The sequence below is a fragment of the Choristoneura fumiferana genome, chromosome 13, assembly GCF_025370935.1.
Source record: "Choristoneura fumiferana chromosome 13, NRCan_CFum_1, whole genome shotgun sequence".
Classification (NCBI taxonomy): domain Eukaryota; kingdom Metazoa; phylum Arthropoda; class Insecta; order Lepidoptera; family Tortricidae; genus Choristoneura; species Choristoneura fumiferana.
The window spans coordinates 19,885,281-19,912,508 of record NC_133484.1 but is presented as its reverse complement, the minus strand read 5'-3'; the positions used below and the strand labels follow the sequence as shown (position 1 = coordinate 19,912,508).

The 27,228-nt window shown below is 37.6% G+C and overlaps 1 protein-coding gene across 1 annotated transcript; it reads right to left on the bottom strand.

Annotated features, from left to right (window-relative positions):
• Nucleotides 1–7,427: 7,427 nt before the first annotated feature.
• On the bottom strand, nt 7,428–25,333 carry LOC141434280 (heterogeneous nuclear ribonucleoprotein H2-like). The gene is made up of 8 exons (XM_074096677.1): nt 25,034–25,333; nt 21,600–21,728; nt 20,846–21,010; nt 18,649–18,787; nt 13,259–13,419; nt 12,350–12,480; nt 10,338–10,445; nt 7,428–9,341 (listed from the first exon to the last, which is right to left on the bottom strand). The coding sequence occupies exons 1-8, from the start codon at nt 25,149–25,151 to the stop codon at nt 9,225–9,227; spliced, it is 1,068 nt and encodes a 355-aa protein (XP_073952778.1). The 5' UTR covers nt 25,152–25,333; the 3' UTR covers nt 7,428–9,224.
• Between the last annotated feature and the right edge of the window lie 1,895 nt (nt 25,334–27,228).

The window sequence follows — 27,228 nt, the reverse complement described above, 5'->3', positions numbered from 1 at the left end:
AAACGTCGCGAGGAAACCTGCACAAACCTACGAAGCAATTCAATGGTGTGTGTGAAGTTCCCAATCCGCATTGGGCCCGCGTGGGAACTATGGCCCAAGCCCTGTGATACTGAGGGGGCTGTGCCCAGCAGTGGGACGTATACTGGCTGGGATGATGATGATGATGAAGGTTTACAGGTAGGGCCAATTGAAAGCCTCGTCTCCGAACTAAGTACCATCTGTAGCAACAATACTGGTGGCGTCTTATCGTCACGACGTAAGACTGTGTGTGGCGCCCGGTTATTTGCGCGGCGGGCGACGGCGGTCCGCGCCGCGCGGCGCGCCAGCCCGCCTCCGGCGGCGCCCTGCGGTCCAGGGGCGCCGCCGAGACACGAGAGGGCCGCGGGGCTACCAACTTAACCAAAATTAAAACTCTGGTTTTTCTGTGCATCCATGTCTCAGTTTGTATTTTCGATATGGTTTCACGGGATACCCGTAAAAGTAACAAATTTGGAGTTGAAATAAAAAATACAAAAAAGACTCCAAATAACCAATCATAATTTGATTGCTTAGTAGCGACATCTCTTGTCTGGGTGAGCGGTTGGTTCCGAAAGAATGTGACGTCTCTCGATGAGAGCGAAACATAGATGTCGCTAGTGCTGCTGCATAAGTAGCGTAGTAGAAATAAGCAACCTGAGATATGTATGCATAGGAAAAATTCGTGTCTAAATTCCTGTCCAGCGGTGGTGTAGGGGTTATAGCACGCAGCACGGATTGCTGAGGACCTGGGTTCGATTCCCAGCGCTGGTCTCTTTTTCTGGTTTTTCTGTGCATCCATGTCTCAGTTTGTATTTTCGACAAAATTAAAACGTTTAATAATACAAAGCAATCAAAACCAGGGCCGTCTTTCACCTATATCAGAAGCCCTGGGAACATTAGGATAATGGGGCCCCCATGGCCATAATAAAGCACATTTAGCTATCGGTTATCGTTTGGTAATGGAGTAGGGACTAGGGGACCCCCCCATCGCGGGGCCCTGGGCACGTGCCCAGTGTGCCCAGTTGGGAAAAGGGGCCTGACCAAAACCACAGTGTAAGAAAATGTAGTAAGTTGTGTAAGTTCTTAGACTTTGCCAAAACGGTGGCAGGTGGCAGGGCCGACCTTGCCCATGAAAGTGCCCTGGGCAAGCTATATCACTGGTGCTCTTTTAGACTTTAGACAAGCGACAAAATGACAAGTCGTGTTTGTTAGTTAGTCATACTCACTCCTACAAGATAAGTCTATAAAAGTCTAGTTTTCCTTTAGATAGATAAAAGTAGGTACCTACCTATTCAAATTAAGGGGTTAAGTTGAGCTGGCCGCCCCGGTCAAAAAACCGCATCGAAATCGGTCCATCTATTTAAGAGCTATGCCACAGACGGACAGATTATCGTCAAACTCATAACACCGTCTTTTTTGCATGGGTTAAAAATTAAGGTCGTGTATACGACATATTTTTGTAACTTTGGTGGTATCGATATTTTTTATTTGACACAAGAAAACTTTTAAGGTGCGGTCCTGGTGCGGTCATATATACTATTAAAACCGGACGCCACGCCACGTTTACGACACGCCATCCAACGCGTGTCAGTACAAATTCATGAATTCCTATCCTACAATATTGTGTGCAATAAATACTATCTAACATCCAAGAATAAAACTATTTATAAACTAAACTATGTTACAAAATAAAAACGTCATCCAAATTTTCTAACCAATCCCAATATTATGGTCAGTTTGCAGATAAAAACATGCGGCGGACGACAGCGCGGCGTCGCGTTTTAGTAGCGTATCCTTTACCCGCCGCCGCTCATGCCGTGCCCCAAACCCCCGGACTCCCACTAATGATTGCTCATGATTTATTTGGGGAGCACGTTTTTATAGCTGCCTGATTTTGGGGGTCTCGGGAAGGTGCCTTGCTAATGCCGCCAGTTACTGTATCAACAAACAAAACATGTCATCGACGTAAACATCTTTAGTTATAAGAGGGACGACTCGATCGAGTCTATCCATTGCGTTGGGATATGGATTTGATGTAGGTAACTATTTATTTAAGAGATGTTCACTGTTCCCTTTTGAATTAACGACCTTTTTGGCTGTCGGTGGCTGATTGGCGCTAAAAAAAACTGACCAGACCAGACGACAACAGCAACAGCAGCAGCAGCAGGTTGGCAACGCATCTGCAATCCCCCTGGAGTTGCAGGTGTCTATGGGCGGTGGTGATCTCTTACCATCAGGAGACCCACTTGCTCGTTTGTCATCCAGTCGAATAAATAAAAAATAAAAAAAAAGAACATGAGCGTGTCGGACGCGCCCCAGAAGGTTCCGTAGCAGTTACGAAAAAACTCAAGTAGGTAACTTACCTATTATTTTTCTAAGGATTTTGTATTTTCGACGTAACCTTTCAAGTTTAGGTATTTTTTACACCTTCGGCTGCTAAAACTCGTAAATCTCAAGAAAACTAAGTCGTTATAGTTTTCCTTGTAAATTTGATATACATAATATTTACTGTCATCATGAATTTTATCAAAGTTTTCAAACCAACCGTTTAGCTGTCTGTGCGCCCAACGTCAGTGTTATTGCTTTAAATAGGTAGGTATTTTACGAGTATATACCTCGGAGCTCGTGAGCGTGCATGCTAAATGCCCTTCTTTTAGATAATTAGATAAATTAGTTGCCCACGAGGCCCTTCATCTCACGATTTCTTAGGTAGGTACCTACATTGCATCAGTTTTCAACAAGATAATAAGATCAAAATGATGTATTCACCAAAGTAGAGGTAAATGGGCCAATCAACTTTTTTACCGACACTAATCTGTCCGCGACATTTTCCAAACAATTGCAGATTTTTGTAAGTAACCATGTTTTTTCTGTAATTTAATAGATGGTGTACATGAATGCCATCCTGTGTTAGTTCAACCTATTAAACCGTGAAATATCTTGTTGGAAGTACGATTTTTTGGTAACGCCAGAGACAATTTTGGTAACGCGGAGACGCCCAAAGTGTCGGTAAAATAGTTGATTGACCCAAATACAGAATAGTTAAATCATCAAATTGTACCTACATCTAGGTACCTACGCGCTATCGCTAAAAGAGCAACGAATACTGGCTCGTCCTTGGGCCGAGGACGCACTACGGCTAAACCGCCGCGGTTTTTAACCGCGTTACTTTTTTATACAAGTATATTTAAAACCGCCAGTGCGGACGCTTACATAGTTTACTTGATTCACAAAGTCAAGCGGTTAAAAACCGCGGCGGTTTAGCGTAGTGCGGCCTCGGCCTAAGGAACCATGTCACAGATTTTAAAACTACCTACACTAATCCCATATCGCCATCTCTCCAGGCTCACCGAAGCATTATTCCAAATGTGGTGTAGTGGTGTGTGAGATTACGTAGTTAATAGTAGATTGTACAACAGGAGCATAAAACAAGCCATTTTACAAAAATGGGTTTAATGCTCGAGTTTTACACTGCTTTTCATTTCGATTGCGAGGAGATGAAATAACAACAGTAGAAACATTGTTCACATACACATGGTAAGTACATTTTATTTTACATGCATTGCTGATATAATTATAAATATTTAGTTTTGATTTCATTGATTTTTAGTTGTATATATGTAATTGAAAATTATTAAAAAAGAAATAAAAAAAATAAAAACTTCTTTGTTTGTGGCTGTTTACACCTGATTACCTTGGTCTTGGACGAAGATTTTACTTTATTCACTAGAGCATAAATAGTTATTTGTGTCAAAAGGGAGCAAAATGGTGTATTTACGGCGAGGGCGTAAATTGAATCCAGAATGTAGCGAAGGATTCTACAATAGAATCCTGAGCGTAGCGAGGGATTCTAAAGTAGAATCCTAAGCGTAATGAGGGATTCAAGTGTTAGCGCCCAAGATGAAAATAATTTTGCTCCCGAGTGGCTCATACAACTTTTCACACCGAGCATTAATAAACTTGAAAAAAATAATTCTAAATATTATTAAAGAACAATTAGCATAGAAAATGACGTGTCTTTACAATTATCAACTTCAAAAAATGGCATTTGCAATAAAACACTTAGAAAAGCTTAGAATTGCGGCATTCTTCAAAACTGTACTTTCCATGTTTTTCCATGTCTCAGTCTTTATGACATTGTCATAAGATTGATATTTGGCCTGTGTAAAAACATTTTTCACTACATCCCTACATCTATAGTTGACAGACGCACTATGACTGACTAAAGAATGCAATGGTTCAGTAAGTAAAACAACAGTCTGTTATTTATAATTTTATTATAGTAAAAACTGACTACATCTAGGAAAATTCCGTAGCATAAAATATCTTCACAACTCAATTGTCTTTCTGTACAAACAAAAAATAGTTTCATTATTCTGTGCCTATATCAATCAACGGTAGTTTGCAAAATTAATAAGGTTTTCTGTGATAGGCTAGTTGCCAATAGTATCATGAGAGGTCCGATTGAAGAAACAAATTTTGTGCCACGTTTGTGATTGGCTCATAGTACTTTATGCAAATGTTACGTAATAATGGTCCTTAAAACACGAGTGTGGTTTATGAAACTCGGCTACGCCTCGTTTCATTACGATATCGATTTCGGTATCGTAATGAACATTACGATACCTATACTGCCGTGTTCATAATATAATCCAATGTCGTAATGCTGGCCATCTATGGTTTTTGAACGCATAATGGAGGATTTACCATAAGGGTGTAGATAAATAAATAAATGAGCCAATCGCAAGAAAGACTGAAACGTCAAACAGACCTCTCGATGCTAACGCCATCTACCGATATTCCGCGTGTCAAGGAACCCTCATGATTTTAGTGTTTGACGCAGCGTTGTATTATAAATAATGTTTACCTAATGTGAATAGAATACCCGCTACGCTCAGAGACGGCAATAACTTAAAGAAATAGGTAAACCTAGGTAGTTAAGTTTCACTTATTTTCGTGCAAAATCATCCTCATTAATAGTCTGTGTATGTAGTTATCTGAGGGATTTAACCGAATTGGACTTTGAAATGCTTAACTTAAAGGCTAACATGTTATCAGCGTATAATATTGATATCAATAAATTAATTGAAACAATCACTACGCGCCAGTGTAAAAAAATCGTCGTGTCGTTTCTAACCTTGTGTAGAAAATGAAAGAGATGTATGTACAATACTTATCTGTAAAAAAACTTTTGGACCCCAACCGCACGTACAAAGGTGATGTGATGTAGTTTAAAATCGTAATTATTTTATTAAATACTCTATAAGCTATTCTGGTGATGTTAATCTAGACTAGACCTAAAGTAAAGTTAAGCTGATGCTTTTTAAATGAACTTTTTCCACATAAGTAAGATTCCAAAAGTGTGCATCAAAATATTGTATGTTCATGTCACAGCTAAGGGTCGGAAAAACGCCCGTCATTTTACCAATTTATGGAGCAATGTTCGGTCGTTACAGGGCACCCAGACGCATGGGGTTAGCACAGCACAAGCTGATCGCCCAGAAAAAAAAATTGATGGCACTTTTACACCGCATACTGATTTTTGCACCCCGGCGAACCAATATGCTTGAGAGGATTCTGGTTCGTTCGTTCTACAGATGTTACTGTAACACCGTCGTCATGTCACCAAAGTCGTCGACATAACGGCGCGCGTGTTGCCCGCCGACATGTTCTTGTAATGAACAGAATGTTGCCGGCATAAAGCTAGAAACACTGACGCCGGAGGCGGAGCGGTACAGCGCGGCCCGGAGGCCCAGTTGTAATATTCGAGCTAACGTGAAAGAGGGCATACAAAATACCGAGCTACGCTTATTTCCCGCGCGGTATTGTGTGCCCTCTTTCATGCTAGCTCGAATATTACAACCGGTACCGCATACGCGCCGCGCCGCACCGCCCCGCCACCGCTCTGTGTGTTTCAACCTTAAGTCGACGGATATGCCATTCTTCCGACCCTGGCCCATAAAAAAAGAGATTAAAATGTTGTTTAAAAGGCTTTTGATTTATAATTAACTAGACTTCACCTGTGGCTTCGCTCGCGTGAACAACAGTTGAATTGAAGTTTCGGGATTTTACAGAGAACTTGCACCTCGTAGTCTCAGTCTTTATAGAAAGAATATCCAAAATGAGTTGTTTTTAAGCTTAGGGGTCACGCTTTCAGGATTTCGACGCGTACAATTATATCCCCGTTATTCCCGAGATCCAGCTGTCTACATACCCTATCATCATCATTATATCAGCCGAGGACGTCTACTGTTGTGTTGTCCAGCAGTTTTAATATATTATTAATCTACATGCATATCATAACCTCCCTATTATATGTTCAGAAACGACTCTCAAATGGCATTTATTAAGAAACATGGTATCTGCGGGTGCATCTTAATGTTCACATTAAAGTACAGTGCATCTTAATGTTTACATTAAAGTATCGGTAATACTTTTTTTAACAATGCATATCTGTACATATTGTAGAAAACTTATGACATGCATGTAGATAATAATTATTATTCAAAGTCAAAGTCAAAATACAGGCCATATCTGAACATATTATAGAAAACTTATGATATACATGTAGATAAAGTTATGTATGCAGCTATACATAATTAGGCATTATGCACCAGCCACATAAATAACTATAGTAGCATTTTAACAAAAAACTTTCAAGTACCTAGGCAATGTGACGTAAATCTCTAACAAAAACAAATCAACTTATTCGGACACCAACATCGGGAAAAACGCTATTCTAAACTGCGTTCAGACAAGGCGGGAATCGATTCGAACCGTCTCTTTGCAGAGTATCGCTTGACAAAGAGATGATGCGCTAAAACCGCGCGATTCCCGTCATGTCTGAACGCAGCCTAAAACCGCCCTAAATCATGTCTCACGAGAGCTTAGGCACTTGTCCCACCGCCGACGATGAGCGAGAAGCGAGTAGAGCGAGTAACCAGGAACGAGTGGGTGAGCAGCGAGAAGCGAGTGTAGTTTTGTCGCTCGGCTGTAAGCGAGTGTTCGCGTGCGACGGGCGATTACTCGCTCCACTCGACTCGCTCGTGCGGGGCGGCCGCCAAGCTGACATCGCTGAGCGAGTATCTATAGCTCAGCGAGTTTTATAGCTCTTGTCGTTCTTGTCGTGAGTTCTCGCCGACAGTGTGAACAGCCAGCGATCAACTATTAATATATGTGTCTCTTTTACTCACACAGGATCTTATATCTTTTGTTCGTTTCTTGAGCGAGAAAATAGTCGATAGCCAATCGCTTCCTCGCTGGCGGTGAGACAAGTGCCTTATATTGGCGATTTATTTATTTTTGACAAAGATATAAAATCTACTAACATTAGTAAAAAAGTTTACATTACAAAATATGGATGGAAAGTGACATAAGCCCGTAAAATAAAACAAAATAAAATAAAGTAATCATATTAATAACAGATGTTTATTAGAAGTACAGTTTAAAGCTAGATGACATAAAATACTTAATAAGGGATAGTGTGGGAGAAAAAATGCCAAATAAGAAAAATACAAACTGCCGTTCTTCAATTCTCTTACAAACTTATGTATGACAATAATCTCAAATAAATCTAGTTTTATTACAATCTTAAACCGCAACATATCTTAACGACTGCAAATATACAAGTCCAAATAGTAGCTCACGTTTCGGTAGTTTTTGATTCATTCAGTTCAGACATTAAGAGATACGTATTGCACTTTGAAACAAAAATGACAGTTTAGTTTTTAGTTTTTATATTTTCCGAGTTGTGCGTTTCTTATAAATATTTTCCCACGATCCATACTAATATTATAAATGCGAAAGTGTGTGTTTGTACGTTTGTCAGTCTTTCACGTGATTTTTGGCATAGTGAAAGTTTATGAACCAGAGACTGACATAGGCTACTATTTATCCTGGAAAAATGCGGTGTTCCCGAGGGAACAGCGCGCGTTAACCGAATTCCAGAATTTCGAATTCGCATTCCGAATTCCGGACGAAGCCGCGGGCAAAGCTAGTATAAAATGTTTCTGTTATTTTGGCAATGCTTCTGTCACACTATCTATCCTTTTGACTAAAACTATCAAAATTAGTCAAAATTTCGCCGACGAAGATACTACCCCACACGAGTGGCAAATACATGTACTTACTTATACAAAATGAGTAAACAAATCAGTATCTTAAATTCATATTAACCTAATCAGAAAACTTTAACCTTTACCAGAACACTTTAACCTTACAAAAATAAGGTAATTATGCCACAAGGTAAAAAAAGAAAATTAAGTGTTCACCATGAATAACATGATGTAACTCAGCTGTCGCGTTTATTTCAATTCCTTTGAGTGATAGTTAATTAGTATTTCTGATTAGGGTTGTAGAAGTCCAATCTACCCTTGTGTCAGCTATTGTATAGGTGAAAATAAAAGAAACCCAAAAAAATCCTAAGGAATCCTAGAATAAGTAAAGGATAAATTGTTGCTTTGCCCTAGCAGGGCCCATGTAGCACTGTAATATTTATTTGTCATCTTATAATACCATGGTTGCAACATATAAATTAATATGAATATGAACCTATTTACACGTAATAGGTTCATATTCATATTAATTTAAAAAACACTAAGCCTGAAATGGAATATCCAAGACCAAATGTGTCAAATGGGTCAATCAACTTTTTTACCGACACTAATCTGTCCGTGACATTTTTCAAACAATTACAGTTTTTTGTAATTAAACATGTTTTTTCTGTAATTTAATAGATGGTGTACATGAATACATGCCATCCTACGTAAGTTCAACCTATTAAACCGTGAAATATCTTGTTGGAAGTATGATTTTTTGGTAACGCCAGAGTCAATTTTGGTAACGCAGGAGACGCCCAAAGTGTCGGTAAAATAGTTGATTGGCCCAATAACGTCTCAGTCATGATTAGCTATATATCCACATCCATATAACTGTTTCACGTTATAAGTTTTTACTACATTCAAGCCTTTACTTACGTTAAGTACTAAATCCCTGTTTCGGGTCTTACTAAACAGCGTATCAACTCAGCAAAAATTAATTACTGCACTGATACACCCACTCCATGGTTTCTTACATCTTTTTTGTGTAAAACAATGTACCTATAGTAATTGACTGATGCTCCCCGCTTACTAAAGTTTCTAAATTCACCTATACCAAGACAGAAGAGCACATTAGACTCCATCGCTTGTAAAAACGGTTAAAGCTAGTTAGTTCCTGAAGCTGCGGTTGGCTTTGAACCCCCCGCCGCCGCCGCCGCCGGGCGCCGATTTGAGGAACAGCTCAATGTAGCGATGGTCCATGTTGTTTTTGTCGCGTCTCATTGCCTGTAGATAGAAAAGGACGTTGATATATTATACACCATCAGACACCTAATAGCGGGGATACAGCTACGACACGCACGATTTAGGCTGCATATCACCAGCTCCTAGTCAAATAAACAATTAATATGACTGATTAAGCCCATCTCAGCCTATATACGTCCCACTGCTGGGCACAAACCTCTCAGAATGAGAGGGCTTGGGCCGTAGTTCCCACGCGGGCCCAGTGCGGATTGGGAACTCCACACACAACATTGAATTACTTAGCAGGTTGTGCAGGTTTTCTCACGATGTTTTCCTTCACCGTAAATCTCGTGGTAAATTTCAAATTTAATTTCGCACATGAATTTCGAAAAACTCAAAGGTGCGAGCCGGGGGTTGATCCACGATCCTCTGCTTGAGAGGCCACAGGTCAAACCACTCGGTCACCACGGCATTATTGAGCGTTTGAGCCTAAAAAAGTGAAACTTGGTATACTTTTTAGCGAATAAAGGTGCACTAAAAACATAACGATATATTTCTTAAAAGCAAAAAGTTTTTGAATGCGCCGGGACAGGATATGAACTCGCATCTTTCGGCTATACGCGCCAAGTATGCTACCAATATGGCAGTGTCCTGGTTAAAAAAAACGTCAGGTTATCATAAACCATTTTATTCTGTTAGAACTCTTATTAATATAGTATAAAGTAATGTGTCTACTCCAATAATTATTCGTGATAGACTTCTATATTCTCTAGAAACAAACAAATCTTCATTAACGGTTTTTAAATAAAATAAAAGTCTATCACGCATAATTATTGGATTAGACACATTAACTTATGAGAGAGAGCGAGAGAGAGAGAGACAGAGAGAAACATTTATATATTAAGAACAGTTCTATTAGACCACATTTTTAATTTTCATTAATTTTTTTATGGAAGAATCGAGAAAAACTAACAATAATGCAACGTTACCAGCTCAGCAGGTATAAATGCTCTTAAGCAAGAGAAATAGTGTACTAACCCGCATGGCGTCCTCGTGGCACTCGAACTCGACGTCCGCCTCGCCCGAAGGCCGGCCGCTGTTGTCGTACAGAATGTTGATATTCATCGGCCGGATCGGTTTGAAGAACTAAAACACGAATACATCTTGTTAATCGTCTTTTAAGGAGAGTAAGTTTGAGTTGTTTTTTTGGGTGATTTAGAAGCTACACGTTAATACATCAATGAGGGCTATCGTTTTTTATCTCACTAGATGGCGCACTGTTGCGTGAGGTTTTTAAGTATGGCTTTCAAAGTCTGTTATTACGGGCGTGAAAAGAAAGTTTAGATTAAAATCATATTTAATACACCTTAAAACCGTACCATAAAAATATCGAGCATGCCACAGTGTTGCATAGTCCCCGTTTTGTTCGGAAAAAAGGGAGGACAAAGGTTTCCGAAAGACAAAACTGTCTCAAAACGCATATTTGCCATAATTAATTTAAGATATTGCAAAATATTCACAAAATTACTCTAATTATAAACAAACCCGCGTAGCTCACCCAAAAACTATGAGATTTGACATTTCGGAGACCTCACGCTACACTAGCGCCTCTAGTGGCGAATTCATACGGGATAGCCCTCATTAGCAGCAGAAACGAATGATGATGAGATGATGAATTAAATGATCTATACTAGAGTCCAATATTAGGCGTACTAGATTGACAACTGAAAATGTTACCAGACATAGCAAAAAAAAATTGGCATAGGTATATGTCGATACAAATTTATTGATATAACCTTGTGTAAACGCGGAATGAAAACGTTTGTCACTTTTGGACTTTATTTTCATAGCTTTAGGCCTGAAAACGACAAAAAGGATAACAACAAATTTAATTTTAATCTGTGACTATTTCATTTAATTAAAAAAAAATTAAGTACCAAATTTTTAACATTGTAATGGACATCTCGCATTTATGGTCAATGACATGTGCTCTGTAATCGACATGTATATCAAAGTCAAAGTCAAAAGTCAAAGTCAAAATATCTTTATTCAATTTAGGCTATAACAAGCACTTATGAATGTCAAAAAAAATCTACCACCGGTTCGGAAAAACCTCTGCTGAGAAGAATCCGGCAAGAAACTCAACGAGGTATATATTTTTTTTAAAACAGATACAATATTATTAAATGATATGTATACATCTCAAGAACACAAAAGGGCGGATGGCGTCCTTCCCGATGTTCAACATTGTATTTAGTTTTTTTTCTAACATCGATATTAAGTTTTTATTTTTTATATCGATATTACAGCACTGGTGTAACTGTGGCAACATTTGTGTGTATTGAACTGTCAAGTCGGTTCGCCTAATTCTGGACTCGAGTATAAGCACAACTACTGCCAAGGTAATAAGTGTTTACATTCATTTGAGCATCACAACCGCTCACCCACTTCTGCTGCTTGTACGACTTAACCTTTTCAACGCCAACGACTCATATACATTATATACGCACCGCAGGTTCCACGCCAACGACCTATGTATACGTCCATTACTTCAAAGCAAAAGCAACCCTCGTTGAATTGTGTTAAGGTTCAATTTTAGGCATTGCAATATAGAAGTCGGGCGTATGGGTGATATCTTTTGTATTTGATATGGCGGCGGAAAGGTTAATAATATACGCCATGATAATTAGTATTACCAATTTAATTCGCTTACCTTTAGGCTGCGTCTCCACCAAAGATGTGTGAGAATGTGTTGCGAGGAAAGTGATTTTCATTATCCAATAGAAACGCTACATTTACACATCCTCGCACAGCACATCTCTGATGGAAACAGCTGAGCGGAGCGAGGCGAGGTTTACCTTCATCTTACATCTTTTTCTTCTTCTTCTTACGCTTCATTTATGAAGCGTTTCCATTGGTTCACGATAAAGATATTCCTCGCAACACATTCTCACACATCTTTGGTGGAGACACATTTTCGCACATCTCTAGTTTTAAGGTTACAACACAAAATTGTTGCATGTTCCCTATTCCGATGCAGAGCTACTTACATAAGCAACATCCTGCGGCGAAGCCTTAAAGGGCAGCCCTCTCATGTGTACGCAGTGGCCGCCGCTGCCGCCGCCCCCTCCGCGCCGGAAGCCCCCACGGCCCCCGCCGAAGCCACCGGAGAAATTATCGCCTGGAGAATTTATCATCTCTATATTGCTCAGTTACATTACATTTGAAATTTACCACGAGGTTTAGGGTGAAGGGATACATCGTAAGGAAACCTGCGCAAACCTGCGAAGCCATTCAATGGTGTGCGTGAAGTTCCCAATCCGCACTGGGCCCGCGTGGGAACCACGGCCCGGCTTGTGCCCAGCAGTGGGACGTATATAGGCTGGGATGATGGGATGATTATATTGCTCCGTTGCATTTAGAAAGGTTTAAGTTACCTTAGCTTTTTAAATTGAAATAATCATCAATTTTGCCATGGCACAAGATTATATTTTTGACATTATATAAGGAAGGCTAGTTTTCCTTGTTGATGCCTTGCAATCCCAATTAACATTTTTCTGCCATATGTCGAGTTGTCGACTTTCCACTTCGTCAGCGTCAGTGCAGGACCTTGTAACTGATTTTTTTATTTAAAAACATAAATTTTAAAACTCGAAACCCAGACAACATTTATTTAAATAAAAAAACGCACTACATCACAAAAAAACACAGTAAAAACATAAATAGAGGAGAGAAAAAGAGACGTTGTGCTGTAGTGTGATGCCAAAAGGACTCAGCTCAGCATGTGCCGTAGCCCTGTAACCAGAGCTGCAGCGCTGGTTTTCAGCTGAACCCCGGTGAGTGTGCACCCACGTAACTGAACTGCGTTTTGTCAAATGATGCCATCTAGTTTTTATTGTCCTGCACTGACGCCGACGATTTCTACTCAATGACAGTAAATTTGAAACGTTTCGACGAACCTCTCCCAAAGCTGCCGCCGCGGCCTCTGCCGGGCCGGCCGAACCGGTCGTTCCGGTCGTACGGCGCCGGACGGTAGCCGCGCGACGACCGGAACCCGCCGTCCATACGAGCGCCGTACGCTCGCACCTCGTCTGCCGAGCTCATAAACACTTCTATGTATCTGCGGATTAAGGGTTTAAGGTTAGTTTTGGTTTTAAATTGATACAGACGTTACTTTGTGGAGGTCCATATCAATGAACTACATTAATTTATCTTGATTCTCCGCTTAAACTAAAACACTGACGCTTTTCGAACTATTTAACAATCCGGTTCGAAGGACCATCAAATAATCGTGTTTCTAATAACAGAAGAACGAAACTGTTTCATTTTTAAATATTCTATTAAATGTATCATGGCTACGAAAAAAATTGTGCTTGAAAGACTAAAAAGTTTTTATGCCACAAACACTACTGCACTATCATAATTTTGTTAGTCAGCTATGGTTTTAGCGCAGAAGCAAGGAGAATTAGTGTAGGCACTAGAAGTTCTCTGCTTGAGTAAGAAGCGGACTTACTAGGATACCACGGCTTTATAACCTAAAAGTATTAGTAACTCACATATTTATAGTCGAATTGTGCCCTCCATGTTTCGGGCCACTAAGCACTAAGATAGGAATTGTTACGAGTTTACCCTGCCAAATAAATATGGCAATGTAATGGCTAGCTTGGTCATGAAAACTTGGTCATGTTTAGGTATTTATGTTTGTGGGAACGTCACAAATATTGGAATAATAAATAAATAAATAATAAAATATTTATTCAAATAAACAAAATTGCACAACAGAGGAAAAATGAGTGAATGAATGTTGACTTGTGATACTAATTGATGTAAGAGGACCTAATTCAGCACACTAGTTTTTTTTCAAGTGGTTTGGAAAAAAATAAGGGAGGAGAAAAGGAAAGACAGATTAAATTATTTCAACCAAATTGAAGAGAACATTAACGCCGGGCCATATCAAAAAGTCAAAAGGCTGGCGAAAGTAAGAGTAAGGCAAGTAGCAATTTTTCCACCGACAAAATGGAATTCTTTAATGTTGATGACAAGTTAGACGTGTTTGAAAGTGTTTCTACAACCCGCTCCTGCGAAAAGTGGCTGAAAATTCAGTGCAGTGCAACAGCGAGCTAATGGCCACTCCGTAAGCGCTTTGCAATTCGAACCAATCCGTGGGTCTTCGTTAAAGCGCCGCGGACGTCGGTGGCGAGGGTATAGTCGAACAAGGAAGTGCTTTACCATTTATTGTCGGTTCCTTCATCATTTAAACTTTTTTTTAAGATGATTGTTATAATATGTTGACTTCTAAATCTAAGCTCCAGGCCAGCAACGGACTCCCAGAGTTTCATTGACACACACTCGCCAGCTGGCCAGAAAGTTCTGATCAGCGATGCACAAGCACAGCGATGTCCGTTCGAGCACACTTTGAAAAAGAGCCACAAGATGGTCCGAGACATGTCGACTTCAAATACGTGAGTACATTTATTCTATAACAATATCGATAGTACAATGGAAGTTCCGTTTCATGGAGTCCGTCTGAGATGTCTAGTAAAGTTTAAAAGAAATAAATTTTCGATACACTATACAAATTGGTCCTACACTAGGTCTGATCAAACTTCTTGAAACGGATTATCTGTCCTATAAAATCTACAATGTATACAATATCTTAAACCTAAACCTTTCCATGGCCTAAATAATAGTAACAATAACATTTTTCTTCTTGTCATATTCAAACTGAGAGAAATATATTGAAATCGCTTTGTTTTCAAAGTATATAATGATTATGAACTGAATTGACTATGAATCTTGTTGCAAAATGAATACAAAACAATATTTAGCGTTGAGTTACAGCACACCACTATAATTAAACGTATTCAATAAAAATAGAAGTAACACACCTCAGGGTGGGTCCTTCAAGCTGAACGTTTTCGATAATAATTGTTTTGTGTTTTTGCTCATGCGATGGTTCAGGTGTGTCACCACCACAGAAGCAATAATAAAGAGGATCCTCTTCTTATTATTACTTCTGTGGTCACCACCATTGATGATCGAAGTGCTGAATAAACGATCTAGTCAACATTTACGTGAATTGTTAAAAAAATACCAAGTTGTGTGTAACTTTTAAACAGCAAAAAATTATCACAAATCATAACAGTTGGTAATAGTTCAAATCATAACATTCAGTTGTCTTTCACAGAATATTGTTTACAATCAATGAAACCCATTTCAGTAAAAGGCCATAAGCCATAAACATCAGATGATTTTCTTAAAACTAAAACGCCGTCATAGACAAACTTATCCATTAAAAAAATCACCCTAGAGAGGCGTTCCGCGTCAAATGTCTTCAATCACAGAAGTAGTTCCTAGAAAACAGTTTTACTCCATGTTTTGATCAAAGACCTTTGACAAGTGGAACACCTCCCCAATACCATAGACAAGATAATGTCTTTTTAAACGTGGCACCGGTCCGAATCTTCCCCTCTCGCTTCCGCCGTCCCGCGCCCCGCTCCCCGCGCCGCCCAACCTTCGACAACTCAATAACCGATCACTTGTGCACTGTACAATGCTACCTCTTAATGACGTTGTGGTTATCAAATCATTATGTACAACTAATGAAGTCCGAATCTCAAACGTTTTATATTGAAAGATGCTGTTTATTACGCGGTAAGCGTATTCTCTGTTCATTGCGGGGCCGAGACGCTAGCCGCAAAGCTGTTACCGGTAGCAGCAGCACACGTAATGGACAGCGAAAACGGTCACCGCGTCGCCGCTCGTGCATGATGGTGGTTCAAATTCAAATCATTTATTCAGTAAGTAGGCCGCAATGGGCTCTTTTACACGTCATTTTTTAAACTACCAGCGCTTTCGGAAAGACCATCATTGGCAAGAACAATGGGCCGCAAGAAACTTGGCAGGTTGGACCATTAGCCATTGGTAGCGGCTATAAGTGGCTGGTAGCGGAACCACTGGTAATCTACCATCTTAGGGGCTGTTTTACCACCCATTGATTAGTGTTAACTAACGGTTCAATGTGATGCCGTCTCTATTGGTTTTGTTCGAATAGACGGAGACGGCATCACATTTATCTGTCAGTTAACACTAATCAATGGGTGGTGAAACAGCCCCTTAATCTATCTTCTTGGTAGTCTACTCAGGTAGTAGTTATGTAGAATAAACTAGAAACGTGTCTGTTGTTGAAGCGAAAAGTAATTTTCTTAATGACCTTCAAATTAGGGCGCTAGCAGCGCGTCAGGTCTTAGATTTAGAACGTCCAAGACTATAGCGAATTAGCGTAACAAAATGTGCCTCATGAATTAAAAAAAGTATAAGCTTTTCATTATATCAGCCGAAAGGAAAAATCTAAAGTTTTACTCGATTTTGTGTTGTTGGTTGTACAGTCGCCATCAGATATTTCGGAGCCGACAAGGTGACCAAAAATATGGAAACATGAACTGTAATACCTTAGTAATAGAGTGCATGTGCCGATAATTTTGACCACCACAATACGCTTTTTAAACAAACAAAGTACATAATGATTTAATTATTTCAAAACGTCAAAGGCAGCATTACAAGTGCAGTAATTTAAACCAACTTTTTTATGCAAAATAAATCCCATACATTTACTAATTATATCTCCATGACATGTTGGTCACCTTGCTTTAAAGAAATATTCAATTGATTCATTCCCAGAATCAACTTAATACAAGAACAAATAACCCTAAAAACAAATAACCATGATGAGATGTCTTTACCTTTCAGAATAAACAAAATAAAAAACAATAGTAATCGGGCTTTTTAGTTTTTTTTTTTCTGTAAAGCAAGGTTTCGACTGAAGTAGGAGGGTCCCAAATAAAACCCACTACACCAATACCTTAGTACTGCCACAGTTTGTTTTAACGCCATCGAGGGAGTTAAAGGTTCCGATGTCAAGTCAAACAACCTAATGTAACTCTCCTATGATACCCTAGTCTAAACTTGTACCAATATTATGTGCATGTTTCAATGATTCCAAAGAAATTGGAGCTCATTTGGCAGAACTCTGTTGTTACATTGCCAAGTATTTTTTGTTATCATATTGGTTTTCATTCTATATTTATCATAATTTCGCTGTAGCGCTAGAATCAAAACAGAATAAACTGGTTATTACTGGTGTTAGTAGTTTATTTCAATTGCTACAAATCAAGATAGTATAAGAATAAGCAAGTCAATAAAAATGTAATAGTATGGACACATGTTCCCGAAATAAGAATATCATTATAATTATGTACATTACTTTATGAGTATTGTATACATTCAACGGTTTTTAGAGAATTTCTTATAATTACCAGACCTGATTCAGAACATAATAAATGTAAGGTCGAGAAGTAGCCAGATGTTTTTAGCTCATATATAATATAGCAAAAAACGCACGCCTGCAATGCGGCTAAGCAATCACCTAATCTATATTTTCAATACATATCAACAGCATTCGTTTCAAACCTTGTGTTTTTGGTAATTGCTTTACAAGTCAATTAGATAAATGCCTATGTCAGTTAATCATAACTTTTAGCGTTCCAATAGCTTCATCATGTTTTTGGCTAGAACAATAGTTTACAAGTAGATAAGTTTATTTTATTCGGCTTAAAGTTAACGCACTTCAACTTTGTTATTTTGTGGTTGTGGTTGATTGACAAAAAAAATAAGAGTTCATATTTTTGGTTAATTTAACCAACAGACTAAAAAGATTTTTTGTATTGTAGGTAACTCTTTATACCCTAAGGTGCCAATAGACATGTCTGTCAACTTGAAAGTTCGACTTTAGCGACATATTCATTTGATAGGAACTTGTTTAAAAATTGATAGACCACTTATTAGGCTGATGGTACATAAAACATATGAAAATTACAGTTAACAAGAGAAAGAGTTGTACAAAGGCGAACTTATGCCTTAAAGCCAATCAGTAGATTTTTTTTTACCCAACACACTGCCCAATTCTGTACACTATAGTTCACTATAGCTCCACTCCATTAGCCTCAATCGAATCTTATATAGCGAGAACAGAGTTAAACACTTCAGTTTTTCTTCAAACATGCCAACAAGACCTTTGACAGTGGAACCTATAACTACTTTTGTCTGTCCTCCATAGTTAGGATCTCTACACACCAAAATCAAAGACCGTCGATAATTATGTCACCGATTTCAATGCAGAGGCCTAAACAACGGAGGGTGGAGAAACGTCGTCGTAGGACTATCCACCGCCTCATATGCCTCTATCAGCATGATGGGAGAGAAACAGAGACCTACAATGTCATCGGATGACATCGCAACCACTCCCCCGCGATGGCGGCACAAACCCGGCATGAAACAACATTCCCCCCACCTGTGTCCTATTTTCTCCCTGTCCCTCGATAGCGCCTGTTCGGCGCCCTCCTTGTCAATGAAGTGAACGAACGCCTCGCCCGACGCCCGTCCCGAGCAGTCTGATAGCAAATGGACCCCGTCTGTGGCGACGTTGAGCCCTGGCCACCCCGACGTGCAAATAAAGATCATGTTATATACGTATACGATACTGGGGTGAAGAGGTTTCGGTTGACAGCGTGCGTCGAGTTAGCAAGGTCTGATTCTCTTGATGATATTGAAAACAAAAACGTAGAACATGAGCAGATGTAATTGATTGAATCCGTCGTCACTTCGCTAATGTTCATATTAATGAACAATACAGCATGCTGTGTTATTGATCACTCGAAGGAATTGGGATTCAGGTGCCTTAACATTTTTCAATGTCTTCTTCAAAGGACGACTATCGTTATCAAGAAGCCTGACTCCGTATAATGCGTTTCTATTGAATGCTTGTCTGTCAAGGTATGTCAAAGATAATGCTTCGGTCCTAATCCCTAAGTATCTTAAAGGACACTTTTTTAACTGATATAAGCAGAAACTTCTAATATCTAGTACAAGAATAATCTGACACGAATTAAGTATTGTTACAGTGAGAGTTTGAAATACTTTGGCAACAATAGTAAAACCAGTTTCATACAACTTGGTCTAAGTAAAATCCGAAATTGAAAAGATCTTCAAAGTTCTGATAACAGAATGAAATGCATTTTATAATACATTAAGTATATTAGAAAATAATATTAGAAATGGATTTGCGAAAAAATCCTCGACAAGTTATTTTTAAGTATTCTTACAAAAAATATTATTATATTATTAAAAATTATGGTGCCTCACATCATCAAGATAATAAGAAAATTTTATATTGATTTAGGGACTGTTTCACCATCCATTAATTAGCATTAACTGGCGGTTAGGTGTGATGCCGTCTCTATTTGTTTTGTTCGAATAGACGGAGACGGCATCACATTTAACCGTCGGTTAACGCTAATCAATGGATGGTGCAACAGCCTCTTAAAGTATAAAATCTATAGAATGTCATTGTAGACGTTGGGTTCGCTATTGTTTACCTGGATGAACTACTGGTTTGCCAGGTATAAACTTAAATGGTTATGCCGATGCCAGTTAATTTCATTTGATTAGATAATAGAACAAATAACTAAGTAACAGTTGGGAAGTATGTATGAAAACAAAATCTTTAGGCTAACATCACTGATGGACGTGGCCATATCTACTGGTGTTAATGACTGCTTGCAAACAAGTAAACTTAATTAGTTCTCTCCTGGCGTGTTTAATCACATGACGCAGCGCGTGACTTTTTGTAATGATAAAAATGTGTTATTCCTGTCTTATTACAATTTAAAAAGGGACCACCATGATACCTAGCTTAACTTGACCACATTCTAATCTTCATCAAATTAAGCTGCTATGCAAGGCATGCAGTAGCAAAGATTAATGCAATTACAATTGGTTCCACCATCTCTGTACCGTTTGTCTAAAAGAAATGGTGACTTCTTGCGGTATATGTATTCAAAAAATGGATGTTTGTGAATTTTTGTTTGCTAAATGTGAATGTAAATGTATGTGTCAACTATTTAATGAGCAGAGATTACAGACCTTGCCAAGACTCAAGTAGAAGCATTGAAATAATTAATAATTTAACAATACATAAAGTATTTTGATTCTATTCAAACACTAAAGTCCATCTTCCACCGCATGCAGCAGAGTCCGCACAGACATAGCTAACTGACATAAATCAACTTCATAGAAGTGGTGGAAGTACTTTCATACAGCCAATCAATGTTAGTTAACTGAGTCTCTGTGGGCCTGTGGAGTCTGCTCCGCTTGTGGTGGAAGGTGGGCTAAGTAGTGTAGGCAAAATGATTGGCACTTTTAATTTGTATATGTTCTAAACTAATGTTTTTTTAAACAAGCTGCATGAATGGCCAGTTACGATTATGGCCACACATTATTTCTTTATTATAAAAAAAAAATACAAATAGTGCAATGGCAAGCCATGCCAATCATATTGCTTCTCAAATGCATGCATGTTGATGTTTTTTTTTTTTTGATGTCTTAATTAAACTTTAAACCTCTTCACCCTTACTACCTATAGGAGTCGCCCCCAGAATTTATATCCATTCGGAAACTAACATAGAAAAATCATTTTTTCAGAGCCATACCTTCGAAGAACTGGACAATTTCCTCCTTGGAGCAGCCAAAAGGCAGGCCGCGGAGTTTGACAATGCCCATGTCGTCCGTAACGTTTGGAATAGTCCCAAAGCCATTTTCGCTTTGCCGCATGGCATTCAGGGCCCATTCCATATCTTGGCGGTCAGTAGAGAATACTGCAAGGGAAAAAGAATTCCCATGATTAACAAGAGTTGACAAACTATGTCATGATTTCCTATGATAGTACTCGTGGCCTCCGACAGATTAACCTTTTAACCGCCAATACGTTTTCATTATTATGTGCCCGTATCGCCACCTACACTAAAACTATATGGCATTTTGTCTTAAATATAAGGCGGTAGTGGCTGGACATTGGGTGTCTTATATATCAGACTAAGGCAGTCAAAAAGTTTAAGACAGCCTTAAACCATGGGACAAGATTTTAGTTAATGTGAGGATACTAATTAACAACCAGCTATTAACCACAACTTCTTCTGCGTTCATAGAACTTTGAATTAACAAAGTAAAAAGTAGCCTATTGCACCATTTTACATCTCCATTATAAACAGATTAAATGAAGTTAATTTTTCTACGACACCAGTGGCATAACTCTTACTGTTTAAAAGATAATCAAAGCTGAAAATAACTTTTTATTAGAATTTTCTTAATGATGGCTATGTTATTGCCAATGCTTGGAAAATATATATATATTGAAATTTTGCAAATCTGAATAAAATAAAATACAATATAACAAATTCAATTTACCTTCAATATATCTCTTCCCCATGTTCTCCTTATCTTTCTTGAGAGCTTCATCAACATCTTCAGGTGTTTCCACCTCCACAAAGCACTCTCCCGAGGGCCTGCCTGGGCGCACCTCTGTCAAATGTACCCCTGCAAAACCAATAAAACTATAGATGGAGAAGACATAAATAGCAATGTACATTTGAGGAAAATAAATGACCTTTGTGTTACTAGTGTCATCTTGACTTTCCATACATTTGCAAAAGAAATCATAGCAAAATTTATTAAGAAAAGGTTCCACCTTCTGTGATTCTGTTTGCTTGGCAGTATATGGGTATGTGAATTATTAAAATACATATAATATCTTGCTATTTCAATTTCACTCTGTTCAAGAGATCATATGGACTTGATTTGGTGCAGATATGTAAGCAGGATGACAATGCAGTACAGTAAGTAAAAAAGCTTATAGCCAATCAATGACTCTGTTTGAGAACTAATTTTTCTTTTTGGTGTTATGTTGGTATTCGCATACATTTTGCGAATGCAAATAAATACGAATTTCAAAAACGTGAATTATTTATTACATCACTAGTATGTATGTAGATTTGGTTTCAAAGAGCCAGTACCAAAACAGTAAAAATTTAAAAAAGAGATGATGGGATTTTGTGTATTTTGATCCAGACTGGTGAAATCTTGGTCCTTGCAAAAGTAGAAACGAGAAGGAAAAAAAGAGAAATGCTTTTGACCAACAAATACGCAACTTCAAAAAAGAAATAAGATTAAAGGAGCATTTCTAAAAAGTTTGTACATTTGTCATTTCTCATTGTCCTCTGCCGATAAATTGTTTTCTTTAATCACGAGGCCACTGCATATTATATTTGAACTATTAAACATAAAATTCGTTTCATTATCTTAAATAACAATAAACTATCTTAAATACATATGTATTTCATTATTTAAAAAACATATTTTTAAAATAATCGTCCAGTACAATTTGTATGAAAGTTAAATGTCCCATTGTAAATTTCGAACATTAAATATCGATTTTTTAATCAGTTTTAAGGTCTCGATTCAGTGGTCTGTTTTATTACCTTCTTATAGTCTCAAGCAATCATTTTCTATATGTTTTTCATATGATTGTCTAAGAAATATATTTAAAAATTTAAAATTTAAGTTTGTCTTACAAAAAGTTCCTATTTCGATGGCTCAGGCCTGAAATATCCGTTTTCCTAAAATGTATTTTTCGCAAAATGTCTGCTTTTCAGAATGTCAACACGTCTTTTGCATAATGTCAGCTTCTCAAAATATCAGCTATATAAAATTGCCTGTCTCCAAGACTGACAGTTTTTGTATAATGTTCGCTTTTCAGAAAGTGCTTATTCTCAAAATGTCTGCAACCTCAAAATATCCGCCTTCTTATAACGTTGGCATTCCAGAAAAGTCTCATTCCCAAAATGTCTCTAATCATGTTCTTCAAATTTCATCTTAATCGGTACAGCGGTTTAGCCGTGAAAGAGTAACAAACAGACAGACTGAGTTACTTTCGCATTTATTAGCATTGATTTTAGTAAAAAACTAAACTACGAAAATCCCTTGGAAAATTGTTTTGAAAATAAAGCAGACATTATGGGAAAACAAACATAACAAGACTATAGCCTATTTAAAAAAGTGATCATAACGGGAAAGCAGAAATTATGGTAATGCTAATATTATAGGAATGTAAATATTATGAATAGACGACTTCCTGAGATTGTACACATTTTAAATATCAGACAATTGAGAAAGCTGACTAAATAGAAGTGCTAAACATTGTGAAAACGCAGACGTTTTGAGAATTGTACAATTTACGAAAACAGACATTTCAGGCCTGAGCCATTTCGATTCCAGTTTTGTTACCGCATTTTCGTCCTTAAAAGTATTTCTACAAAATTTAGTAGATTCTTCATAGGAAGCTGGCAACACTAGCATCATTTTGCCATCTTTAATCAGTAACCGTCACATTTCAAAAATCGAACTGCTGGTTGAAACAAGTGCGTGGTTGGTCATAACTGAAATAAAAGTCCACTTTTGTTACTGGAAAACTTGGGTAAGTTTTGAGTTTTTATTACTTTGACATGTATTATATTTATTAACACTTTATCAAGATTTATATGCTTAAATTCTTTGCTCAAATTGTACGTTATATTTGGTTTGACGAATTTTTAAATGTGTCGGGTACCATATCGTTACTTCCTTTTTTGTTACTTTTGAATGGTAACGTATGGCTAGGAAATGGGAGTAACAAAAAAGGATCCTAAGGCAGTGTGTAGACTATTAAATTTGAGAATGTCTTTTGTTTATTTATATGAGAGATCATCATCATCATTGTACATCTATTTCTCTTGTTAACTGTAAATTTCAAGTTTTTATGTACAATATTAAAGACTTTATATACATACATCAAAAGTTAATATTTTTAAATGTTTTTTTCTGTGATCTCTTTTAAATAAGAAGGTATGAATAAATAATTTAACACAACATTTTGTATCAACATTTTGATTTCACCCTGTATTATGTGATTTAATAACATAATTATTATTTTTTATTTAATATGAAGAAAAACTATTTTTGTGTTTCATTTATATTATAATTATAATATTGCAATCGACTAATGCACACTGTGCCTAAGAGTTCCTTATTTGTTACCAATGTTCCTATAATTGTTACTGTCCCGTAAAAAAATACGAAGTTTTTAATATTTTTGTTTATATTTTGTTAAAATATCATATATTTTAAATATTCCAGATCAATATTTACCAATTTAATTATGATAATTTCCAAAGAATATTGATGCAACTTTAGAAATGAGCATTATATTGTAACTTTTCAGGGTAAGTAAGTTTGACCAAATGGTAACGTAAAGGAGTGATTATCTTCATTATTTTTGTAATTACCTTAAAACAGTAAGAATTAGCATTAAAAACGTCAAAAATGTTATTATTGCTACCTTATTTCATCAATAAAAGCAACTAAATAATGTGCGTGGTTTTTATTATACTTAATTGAATCTTAGTCACAAAATAGGAATTATAGACTGCCCCGACTCAAGTTCATTAAACTTTACAGCTTATTTTATAGTTACAATCTCTAAGAAATATATTATTTAGAATCTTTAAGAACTAAGTAATAATATGCAATTAAAATAATAAACAAAATTATTACTTTCAAATTAGCCTATGCTGTACGCAAAATGTACAAACTTTTTTAGAAATGCTCAAAGACGTGAAAAGATAGCCCCAGCGTTAGCTACAGCTTTATTTGCAACGAGTACAATATATTATTCGGTGTGGCGTCGTAACATATTGGTATAAATAACTTTAGTTAGTATGCCGACAACAACAGCCGCTCGTTTTTGTGCCTAACAAGTAGAACTGAAGTTTTGGGTCACTGAGGATATTACCAACGGTTTAACTCACCTTCCTTTCCATTCAACACGTTGACGCCGCCCAAAAAATCGAGAACATCTTCTACAGTCGTGGAGAAAGGCAAACCGCGTAGCTTTACAATATTACCTCCGTCTCCGGAACCCAACATTGTCACTGCACTTTGACACACACAAACAGTTCAATACTGAGTAATAATGTTGCAAATAACTTGCGATTGTCTGTTGCAGTAGCAGTAGCAGAAATTTAATTTTAGAAAATTTTGGCGTCGTCGGCCATCATAGCACGCTCACCTTCAAGTAAACGTCACTTTACACTACTAACTAGTGAAGTGAAATTGAAATAGACATAGACTAGACCAGCTATATAGACTATAGACAGAAAAAAGAAAGTAACGATGAAAATCGATATCGAGTCGGAACTAAAAATTATAAAAGTTCTTAATTTAAATTTAAACGACCAAACCGCTGCTTAAAACACGGTGACAGCACGGAATCGCAGTGACGTGTCGTAAACTTCAGGTCTTTATCAAACAAAAGTCGTGACGTTTACGGCACGTCACTGCGATTCCGCACCGTTTGTGTATTTTAAGCAGCGGTGTGGAAAGCATGCAAAAAAACGGTGTGCATACGATGCGTCACTGCGATTCCGTATCGTCACCGTTTTTTAAGTAGCGGTTTGTGATATTTATTTGGATAAATAAAATAGGTAGCAGAGATATATTCCAGTTTTAATTATATTGAAGTGACAAGTACAGAGAGGACAGAATATATTCGAATACACAATTTAAATATTATGACAGGCCAGGATGATCTGTTATCACAAATAGGTTTAACAGTTTGGTCGCACCTTAAAAGTTAAAGTATTTGTTTTATTGTAAACAAAAAAATGTATTCGATCAGTTAAAGTGGCTATCTGGTCCGCAATCTTATGGTCAGCACGATAATTCGATAGGTCAGTAACGATAATTATCCAATAATTTATTGAATCAGGTGTTACGTTGCGGAGGTCCAAATCAATGAACGGAAGTAATTACTTTGCGCACCCGCAACCTTGTGATACCTACGCTTTTACCTACGTTTATGCAAGAAATATGTTTTCATGCAGTTCCTCCGCCTCCACTCACACTGTACGAACACACACAAATCACACAAACCCATCTATCACCACCACCTCACTACCCTGACGCGTTTCAAACTCAACCAGAGCTCATCTTCAGAGCAACACAACTGTTCGCCATGCTACCAGATGTTAGACATCTGGTTTAACACTAACACCATGGACTATCATCAGTCTAAGATCTGGTAGCATGGTGAACGGTTATATATATAACGATTATATATTTGAGTTCGAAACGCGTCAGTGCAGTGTGGTATTGGTGATTTATTTATTTATTTTTAAACCAAAATGAAAATTTACAGCATTGCAGTTTATACCAATGTGCTGCAAATTTAAAAACATGAAAATAATCACATAATTAGAAGACCAGATGGCCTAGTGGTTAGAAAACCTGACTACGAAGCTTGAGGTCGGGGCAGATATTTGTATGAAAAAATACGAATGTTTGTTCTCGGGTCTTGGGTGTTTAATATTATGTATATAAGTATGTATCTATCTATATAATTATATTTATCCGTTGTTTAGTACCCATAACACAAGCTTTGCTAAGCTTACTTTGGGACTAGGTCAATTAGTGTGAATTGTCCCGTGATATTTATTTATTTATTATTTATAATAATAAACACAAAAGAAAATAACAATACAAAATAATTACAAATAATAAATGTTATTTTGGGATTTTCATCCTTGCTTCCCTAAATAAAGCGACGAAAGACCACGCTGTCTGGCCAGAAGTCGGAGCGTATAGATGCGTTTTTGCGATTTGTGTGTGTTCTTACAGTGTGGAGGTGGAAGAACTGCATGAACACACATTTCTTGGATAAACGTAGCTATCATAAGGTCGCGGGTGAGCCAAGTAATTGTTTCAGTTGAGTTCATCAGTTTATTGATAATTGTCAAATCGACTATTCAATGAGGGCTATCGTTTTTTGTCTCACTAGATGGCGCACTGTCGCGTGAGGTTTTTAAGTGTGGCTTTCAGAGTCTGTTATTACGGGCGTTAAAACAAAGTTTAGATTAAAATCACATTTAAAACACCTTAAAACCGTACCATAAAAATATCCAGCCACCACAGTGTTGCTTAGTCCCGTTTTGTTCGGAAAAAAAGG